Genomic DNA, 9,681 nt, shown 5'->3' with positions numbered 1-9,681 from the left:
GTCGGAGAAAATAAAGATATCAAAAAAAAAAAAAAAAAAAAAATCAATGGAGCTCCCCACACACAAGGCCTTCTCGCACTGGATGTGTTACAGTGACCTGTCATTTTATTTTCTGCCACAACTGTGAACTAAACTGTCTGGTTTCAGGCACCTGCCAGGCCAAGCCAAGCCCCTGAGCTGACTAAGCAAGAACAGACAAGCTGTCCCTGAAATTCAGGGCCCTTAGAATTTGACATCCTTTAGTTTTTTAGTATCAAGTATTAATATCAAGATTTTCAAAGAGTTTATGCATCAAAGCACCAACTTTTTGCAGAGAAACAAAAAAAAAAAAATCAAGCTGTGCAACCTCAGAACCTCGTATCATAAAATCTGCTTAGCCTGGTTTTCCAAACGCTGCCACTACCGCGTGCTTACGTTAGAAGAAGTGGTCACTTAACATTACAGAGAGCCTAGGGGAGGGTTTTGGTATTTTTAGGATTACTGAAAATACAAACAGATGCATTTTCCATCTAATAAAATCTAAATTCCCCCATTAGCAAATTTAAGATGATCTTAATAAAGTTGCACGATACACAGAGTTTGGACCATCTGACTTTGCGCCTTCCTCACGCTCACGCTGTGACCCTCGGCTTGTTTCCCGCTGTGCTCACTCAAACACTTCATGGGACCAGGCATTTGTCACAACAAACCCAATAAATCGCTCACAGCGTTTCCCTGATAAAGGTCAGGAAAAGAAGCCTCCACGATCCCACGCTCTCCCTCCCCGCTGCAGTCCTCCCCCTGCCTGGGGCTGTTGCTCTTCCCACTCCAGCAGCTCTGTCCTGCTCCACCTGCACCCTGGCAGGTCCCCTGGCAGCTCCTTTGGGCTCCCTGCCCCTCTGCTCCCCCAGCTCTGCAGGGCCTGACGCGTGCAGCTCCGCACCGAGGGGCAGGACAGGAGACACCTCTCAGCGGACTCGTCAGGGAGACGCATTTCAAATACCAGAGCCATAAGGACTCAAAAATGTGCGACCTCTCTGCAGGAAAGGGCTGGTCACCACAGCTGGTGCACCAGGTACTGAGAGCCGGGTGGGATGGTTGGACCTTGCCCCATCAGTGAGGCACCCGCAGGCACCGGCAGAGACAAGCCGCACTCTTCGCTGGGGGATTCATTTCACTCTTGGTAACAACCCCTACAGAGACAGACACCTGAGCCAGTCACACCGGCTTCCTTTCTGTGAAGGAAGGGACAAGAGGATCAGCTGAAGAGAAAGAAAAATCAGAGGTAGAGCCAAGTGATGGAAACCAAGGAGAAATAGCACGAGTGACAGCGCTGAAGTCAGATGAGAGGCGAGAAGCAGATAAAGAAGAAAGGACAGTTTGAGGCTTTGGCCAGAAGAAAAAAAGCTACAAGTTTTCAGATGTGCAGAAAGGGCCCGGGGCTGGAGAGAACTGGAATATCTTTCCACTCGGATGAAAATCCTCTCCCATCCTACAGCTCTGGTGTGTCGTGGCTGCAGGATGCCAGTTTATAACACTCCCTGCCAGGACTCCTGGTCCCTGCCAGCTGCCGGCAGGAGTGCTGGTGTGGTCTCAACGTGGTAAGACCCAGCCACCCCCTGTGCAGTCCCTCACAGTTAGGCTCTGCCTAACTGCCTGGTTTGTGAACCATAAATCAATCTAACCCTTCGGGAGCTGCATGCCAGAGGCCAAGCAACGCGGCACGGGTTTCTGTCTTGAGCAGGATACATTAGTCCTGCACACAACTCTCCTCTGAGGAAAGGATTTCTGCAGTAGTAGAGACGCTTTTACGTTGGATTGAAACCTTCAACAGAGGAGGGAGATAAGTGCCACTGCTGACAGGAAATGGTTTTCTTTGCCAAACATTCTCCTTCTGCTGGCTGATGAAATCTTCCCTTAGTAAAGCTCCACACTCATTTTTTAGACACCAGAGAACATACAAACCTTCTTAAAAGCCTAAGAGACACTCTTGATTTTCATGCCATAAATTCTTGCTGTATTGCAACTGGCTTCCCATATTAATGAAATATGTGAGCCCACTAACGTTTACTGATGTGACCGTCTGTCTACAATACACCTAAGGTGGTCACTGTGCCCAGCACAGCCCACAGTCAGGGACACTTTATGGGAACACAGACCTCTAGAGGCCTCAAGAACAACCTCCCACGCAGAGCGGGACTCGTGTCCACAGCATGTGCCATGGCCACGGCCGGGCTGGAGGAAGGTCACTGCCCAGAAGGCACAGCCGGTGAAACTAGCTGCTCTGTGTTGTTGGCTCGTCCCAGAGACGGGCAGTTCCTCTTACCTGACGCAGGGAATATTGTTTGAAATGGCAAATTTGCTGTAGATCTCCCTCTGCGACAGGAACTGGTTGAGGTCTCCATTTTCCATGTACTCCGTTATCATGCACAGTGGGTCGTCACGCACACACACCCCCAGAAGCCGGATGATATTTGGGTTCTTCAGCCGTGACATGATCTTGATCTCCTTCAGGAAATCATTTCTTGTAAAACAGAAAACACAGGTTCAAATCCTAAACCACTCTTTCATCCAAGGAAAGCAGAAGTAGCGCTAAGAAAATCTCAGTTCAGAGCCATTTTCACTTGGCACACGACAAGTTTGAAAGCTGGTTCTGTGCTTGTGTTCCATGCTGACCCCTTCCCCAGCAAACAGGATTAATACAGCATTTTGGTCTGACATTGCAGTTATTCCTATCCCCACTCCCTGCTCGTGTCCTCTTCCTCACATGAACACCCAGAACATACATCAGTGACACGTGACGCTTTCGTACAGAAGCCACCAGGGTTAACCTATGTGAAACTGCTGCTCAGAGAGGATCTCCTTCCCTCCTCAGACGGCCGGTGTCACGGATGCGCTTACCTGGCTGTTTTGTTGACATCTGATCTCAGCATTTTCACGGCTACAAGAACGGGCTGGTGAGTGGATTCTGCAGACGGCACTCCCAGGAATTCCAGCAGGCCGTCAGCCTCACAAAGGTGCACCTGCAGACGGCAGAGGCAGCTATGAGAGCACGCACAGGCAGAAAACCAGAGGAAACAACATCACACTGAGGTCACCAGTTTGGTCACCAAGAGAATGGTCTAATGAAGGTGATCAGGAACAGCCCATGGGTTGGCCCTAGATCTGGACAAAGTGTGTACGTACACTCTATGGCCCACGAAGTAGCAACACATGTGGACTGCAGCCTGAGCTGTCCCCAGTGCACACGTGCAGCCTGGTGCAGCAGCCTACTGGGGTAGCCCAATTTGCCCAGCAAGTACTGGTGATGTTTGGCAAGGCCACTGTGCCTGCAGTTGTCTGCTCTCCTCTGCATGTGCATGCAGACAGCACGGCTGCAGCAGGTTTGGCACGTACAGCCCATCACACCAGCCATACCGGTCCAGAACTGTCCTGCAGCCCTGAGTCACTGCTCCAACTTAACTGAGAAGCATCCCGGAATTACAGATGGCTGTTCAAAAGTCCTCCAATCCCAGAAAAGAAAGGAGAAAAGTTTGTGCCTCTCTGTGCATAATGTGAGGTCCTCCCCTGGGAATATCCCCAAGGATGAATACTCTGATGATTACAAAAAAATCCAAGTTTCTTCAGATAGACAAATGAAGACATAAAATTACTGCCAGGGTTGTACAAGGAGCAGTGACAAGACACTTGCTTAAGAAGTTATGAGAATACATATTCAGATAGAGAACTGGGCAAGAGATGCTGGGCTGGGGAAAGCAGACAGACCTGTGTGTGTGGGATAGGAAAAAGGACTGGAGGAAGGGAGCAGGCTGGAGATGTCAGCCCAAGACGTGCAGCAGGGAGGGGAATGTAATGGGAGCTTAATGTATTTTATACAAAGAAAGCAGCAAGAACTTATGTGACAAGCATGGTGAGGAGAAGAAGGAAACAGCATAGGAAATGGGATAAACCCACAGGACAGAAACAAAAGCACAAAGACGCTGCTGCAGTTACACGGAGGATGAAATCTACTGTGGTGAAAGTACAGCCACGAGGGCAGGGACAGGAAAGAGAAGTCACGGAGCTGAGCGCATGTAGTACAAGCACAGGTAGTGAGTCATGGAGTCCAGGGCGTGGATGTTAGGAGTGAAGAAAAGACTGAACGGGAAGGAAGCTCAGAGTGGAGAGGTGGAAAAGCACCATGAGCCATGTTTCTGGAAGCAAGACTGCACATGAAGCCAGTGGAGCGGAGCACATGATGATGTGCAGTTTGGTGAAGACTAAGGAGGTGAGGAGAGATGGGAGAATGCGATACATTTGCAGAAGTGAGAGAAAAAGCCTGTGATGTGAGGAAAGGAACAGGCTCTGAATCAGTCTCCAAGGCAAATGGAGCACCCCAGCTGCAGCTGTTTGACAACACAAAGGAGGAGGAGGAGAAAGCTTTGACAGTTGTTAGAAGGACAGGAATGAGAGGAGAAGAGAAACCAGAAGCAAAACAATGAGTAAAAGCACCTCTCTGTTTCACTTTTGAACACAGCCCAAGATAGGGCAGCATGCAGACAACTGCAGAAGGGGCTACACCGCCAGGCAGGTGAGGAGGTTGGGGATGCCAGCACCTGCCCAATACATGGAGAGATCCAGAAAGAAGTGAAGGTGCAAGGAAGGGGCTGGGGTAGGGAAGACACGCTGTCAGATGGAGAAACTACAAAGATGGGCATGTCACAGAGGAGGGAGCAGTTAGTAAAGGGCTGTGCTTTGTCAAAAAGTAGTAGACAGGTAGAATTTCAGACTGTGAGTGAGCAAAAACTGGAAAGAAAAAAAGACAGCGAAAGAGTAGGAGCAGGAGAGGCAAGACCTGCTCAGTGTGAACAAGGGAGAGCATGGAAATTAAGCAGGGAGAGAAGAAAAGATGAGGTGAAAACATCACAGCTTGAAAGGAGATCAAGGAGTCAAGAGAAAGCTTGGCAGATGACAGATGCCGGTATCACGCTGCCTGAGGCTTCTGACACAAACCAGGGCTTGAGCAAGCAGCAACACTGGAGAATACATGAAGGCATCACAGTACTTGAGAAATGTCTGTCTTTGCTTGGGTCAGCGTGCAAAGACCCACGAGAATCTCCTCCTGTTCATGGGAAAGAGGTTTTTACAGCTAGGATCACTCTGTCTTGGCTGAGGTCACTGCCAGAGTTTTCAAACTCACATGCCTAGAGGGTGGGTGACAGCCATCCCGTGTCTGAGATGGTCACGAACCCACCTGAATAGGTGCAGGATGAAGCCTATCCTGAGGAACATCAGCACTTGCCAACAGCAAAGACACAAAAATAATGGTATGCAGAACCCTGAGGCCTCAGGTATGAAGCAGTGCCAAGAGAGGCAGCTCAGAAGATTCAGCTCTGCCAGGGACCTCCTTTCTGTCGGAGGAAAAGTGGAAGAGGATGGCTGTACCTCTCCAAACTGTCCTTCTCCCAGCTTCTCCTTGAGCCGTAGCTGCTGCCGTGGAAATTCACCCACGGAGATGTCCTTCTTGGTGAGTGAATCCACGGTGAGGGCTGGTACCGCATACATGTTGTTGCCAGTCACACCTTGCAGGTGGACGATATCTGTTTCGGCGTAGTGAGGAACGTTGTTCTGAAAGCCTTGGTGAGGAGTGGACTTGGTCAGGTCAGGCTCAGCATAGTCCCCACTGCACACTAAGGGGGAACCAAAGACAGGTGGAGTCAGACACACTCACTCCCTTAAAACCAGTACGGCCCCAATTCTGCTCCTCTTGATCCTGCAGACCTGGGAATCCAGCCTGGCTGCACACCTTCTACCAAGGCACACTCAGACAAAAGACTCTGCTAGGGCTCAAACCAGAGCCAGCCGCACTTCTGAGGACCAGAAAGAAGTGTCTGAGCGAATTCGTGTTCAACCGCTGCCTGCTCTATCCACTTACGACGAGAGCTTGCCCAGACATGGAAGCACAAGTCTGAAGCGATTTCCTGTGTCTGATTCACCCTAAATATGAACTGTTCCCCTTACCTGATGCAGGGATGTTCTTTGCAACACCAAACTGGCTCTGGATTCCCTTCTGCAACAAGAACTGAGTGAGGTTTCCATTTTCCATGTACTCTTAACATGCTACGCTACCTCTTACAGCTCATTCACATAAATATCACGGGGTAACTCTTTAGAATTAACTCCCTGTATGGTCAGTATTACACAGAACATTCGTTCTGCTTCAAATTCACATCCTGACTCAATCCCAAGTCAGTCTCTCTGCGTAACACAGGATCTCAGCAACTTGTCAGGGCTCGAGGAATGCAGCACTGCCCTCCCATCCACTGAGCACACCACACTGTTGGAAACGGTCCCTTCTGCATCCATCCAAAAGCTCCACAGGGGCCAGCAGCCAGGGCACCACCGACAATTCTCTGCTGCATTTCCCTCCGCTTTTTGCCAAGAGAATTTCAAAGAGCCCTTGCTGCAGCAAAAGGTGCTAAAGGTCTTCTCCACCAGCCGGTCTGGACAGCCCCGGAGTGCTGCAGGCAGCGACTCCACTGCCAAGGGGCTGATGAGACAAACCACATGCGACTGTCAAAACCAGCTCCTACAAGACAACCTGGCTAAGAAATAAACACTCTTCAAAGAGAACAACAGAAGGCCGCCACCCTCTAGTGGGGCTGATGCTCCACCTGTCCAAGTCACAATGCCAGAAAGCTTTAGAATGTTGTCTTAGGCCCCTGGGTTAACACCGTATTGCAGAGGAGTCAGAGAAGATTACTCAGACACCGAGAAGCAGCACACGTAAAAGAATACACACATAACTTCTGGAGACCGACAACTACATTACCTGAATCCTCTGCACTTTGGGAGAGCTCTGGAAGCTTTTGGAGCAGCGTAGCTGGCTGGTGATATTCCAAATCCAGTGGGAAAGCACGTTCATAGGTGGGATTGGACTGGTGGATCTGGGTCTGGTTGTTGGCAATGGTGTAGCTGTAGAAGGAGAGGCGGACTGTGGCATCCTCCTCCAGGATTCGACGTGGGGCCTGCAAAAGAAAAAGAAAAAGTGCTGAGGCAATGCTCAGTTGTTAAGTAATGTTCTGGCTGCAACTGCAGCAATTTCCAGTAACAACTTGGATGGAGCTGACATCTTCCCCTGCTGTGAGAACACAGTTTCAGCTGCTCTGTGAAGCTGGGGAAACCCTGTGCTTTCCAGACAATTCCATGCTCGTTAGGGTTAATGCTTAGTACTGAACTTGTGTCTGCAAAATAGCCCCATAGGATTACCTTTTCCATCCTTTTTTGAACATACTGCTTCCAAAGAATAACAATTATAATCATCAGGAGCAGAAGAATAATAGCCACAAGGCAGCCCACAAGGATGGAGGTATTGGAGTCATCTGCTTTCTCTCCGATCCAGGTGCTGGTTACAGAAGATGTGGTTTCTGCAGTCAGAGAGGAATGAAGAAGAATCTGGCGTTAAAGCACAGGTTGGTATCTGCGCTGGCTAACACGTCCCTTCCGGCAGCCTGGAAAAGATCTTAGGCAGCTCCCTGAGCTCTTATTCCCATTAGCTGCGTTCACTTTCTACTCTCAGCAGAAATGCTCATCTTGGAGGCTCACAGCTAAGAGTCGTGCTGAGGGCTTCAGCAATCACGGGCTGTTCTTCGCCATGGGACAGATTCCTTCACGGATCCGTATCAGAGCAGACAGTTTCCAGTTTCACTGTCTGCACATACACCTTCAGCCCAGCTGCTCTCAGGCAGCCTCGGCCAGCCGAGGGAAAAGATCACTGAGGCTCGGAAGACTGAGATGCAGCCCTGTGCATGAGGCCAATAACCAGACCATACCCAGATCGCCAGAATTGGCAGGACAGACCACATTAACCAGGATGTTACTGTGAAAGATCCCAATGCTGGAGCCCTCGGCACAGCGAGGTGACAGCAGCCCTTACCCCAGGTTCCCTCCGTAACGTTGCTCTCTGTTTCCAGGAGATCTGTTGTGCTTGTGGCTACCGTGACGTAATTCAGATTCACGCTCTCCATGTCTGGGGAAGGGAAGGGAAGGCATCAGCCCCATAACAAACCTCCCTGCTCCTCCCAGCAGTCCAGGCCATCCCAACCACCACCCCTGCGTTCCTTCCCAAGCAGGACCGGGCTGAGACTCATGCAGCAGGTCACAAACAACATGAGCAGAGATACCAGCTCACTCTGCACAACCACAGAGATGAGCCTCCACCTTCAGCAGCACGTACATCCTGACCCCAGTGTGTGGAGGACACTGCCCCGAGGTTGGCCAGGCACAGGGGACTGGAGCAGGAGCTTTTTTCCATTTTAGCATGGTTATAAGAATCTCCATCCCAGGATAGACCAAGACCCTGCGTGGTCCCACATGTGACAGAGGGAGCCGGGAAGGGCTGCTATCAGCAAGACAAGCAGCAAGCTGCAATCAGAGCACTCCTTCCCCGGGAACGTCCTCTCACTGATTAGGGACCTTCGAGCAGGAAGCTCTAGCCAGATCGCTTCACTGACAGTGCTGGTGGTTTCCTCCAAGACTCCTGTCCATTCCTTTCTAGAGCCTTTTAAAGCACCTCATGGCACTGACTTCTCCATCACAGCTAAGACTTGAGGAAAAAAAGTCAGCCTCATTTTTCATAACCTGCAAACTTGATAATCATCTGTAGATACACTTAAATTACTCATTGCAACATACTTGGAATAGAGAAGTAAAAATCCACCCCACAACCAGCAGACAACTGTCTCAACAAGAAGAAATGCTCTGTAGTCCAATTTTTGGTTGCCCTGGTTGTGCTTCTGCACATGTGCACCAGTATTAGACTGAAAAGCATCCACCGCAGACTGGACCTTTCTGCCCCAGCATTGCCCTTCAACCCCCTCAGGGCTTCTATTACCTCCTCCTTCCCATCGTGTAACCCCTCAGTGCCCTACACTCATGCTAACCCCGCACGTCCTGCACCTCCACACCACCTCTTTTGCTCTCTGTGCTTCACCAGATCTGCTCAGCTGGAGGAGCACTCACCTGACTGGAAGGAAATCTCGCTCATCATCATCCAGGTGTCAGCGAAGTAGAAGCGGCAAAGTATGGCTTTCCCCACGCGCTGATTGAGGGGGACAGTCACAAACCTAGCGCTGGGGTTTTTGTCATCTAAGACAGTTGCCACTCCAACAGGTTCGGGCTCCCAGTCTGCAATCAGGCGTGGTTTGAACAGACACTCCACCTTCTGGAAGATCTTCACCCCCTTGGAAAACATGTTGTTACAATGCACCTAGGAGGAAGAGAAGAGATTGATCAGACAGGAGGAAGAGTTACTGAAACCTGCATCAAGTCTCAGGGATTTTCTGTTCCTGAAGATTTTCTACTTCTAATATCTCCCCGTACAAATATTCTAACCCAGGATGAGTGACTTGTTCCCGTACAGCTCCAGCACACAGAGTACAATGAGAACATTGGTGCAAAAAGCGATTCTGAAATAGTTCTTGGCTTTACATGCAAAAGATACGTTAATAGTCAAATTTTGGCAAGTTCTTTAAAAAGCCCTTATTAAAAAAAAAAAATCAATTAAACCCTGTACTAGCCTAAACACTTCTCATTGGTGGAACCCCTCTGCTGGGAGGAGAGGGGAGAGAGCTGGGGGGGTTCAGCCTGGAGCAGAGAAGGCTGCGGGGAGACCTTAGTGCAGCCTGTCAGTGCTTAAAGGGGTCTAAAGGAAAGCTGGGGAGG

The 9,681-nt window shown here is 49.9% G+C and overlaps 1 protein-coding gene across 1 annotated transcript in view; it reads right to left on the bottom strand.

Annotated features, from left to right (window-relative positions):
- The window catches only part of DDR2 (discoidin domain receptor tyrosine kinase 2), a gene marked incomplete at its 5' end in the record, with an annotated part of 18,493 nt that overhangs the window by 2,284 nt on the left and 6,528 nt on the right, over positions 1–9,681 (bottom strand). Inside the window, 7 exons of the mRNA XM_010144495.1 lie at positions 2,306–2,503; positions 2,881–3,002; positions 5,404–5,648; positions 6,791–6,986; positions 7,228–7,385; positions 7,895–7,987; positions 8,980–9,226. Coding sequence (XP_010142797.1) covers positions 2,306–2,503; positions 2,881–3,002; positions 5,404–5,648; positions 6,791–6,986; positions 7,228–7,385; positions 7,895–7,987; positions 8,980–9,226 — 1,259 coding nt within the window. The remainder of the gene's footprint in view (positions 1–2,305; positions 2,504–2,880; positions 3,003–5,403; positions 5,649–6,790; positions 6,987–7,227; positions 7,386–7,894; positions 7,988–8,979; positions 9,227–9,681) is intronic.

The sequence above is a fragment of the Buceros rhinoceros genome, unplaced genomic scaffold (genome assembly GCF_000710305.1).
Source record: "Buceros rhinoceros silvestris isolate BGI_N320 unplaced genomic scaffold, ASM71030v1 scaffold10291, whole genome shotgun sequence".
NCBI lineage: Eukaryota > Metazoa > Chordata > Aves > Bucerotiformes > Bucerotidae > Buceros > Buceros rhinoceros.
This window is presented reverse-complemented; position numbering and strand designations above follow the sequence as displayed.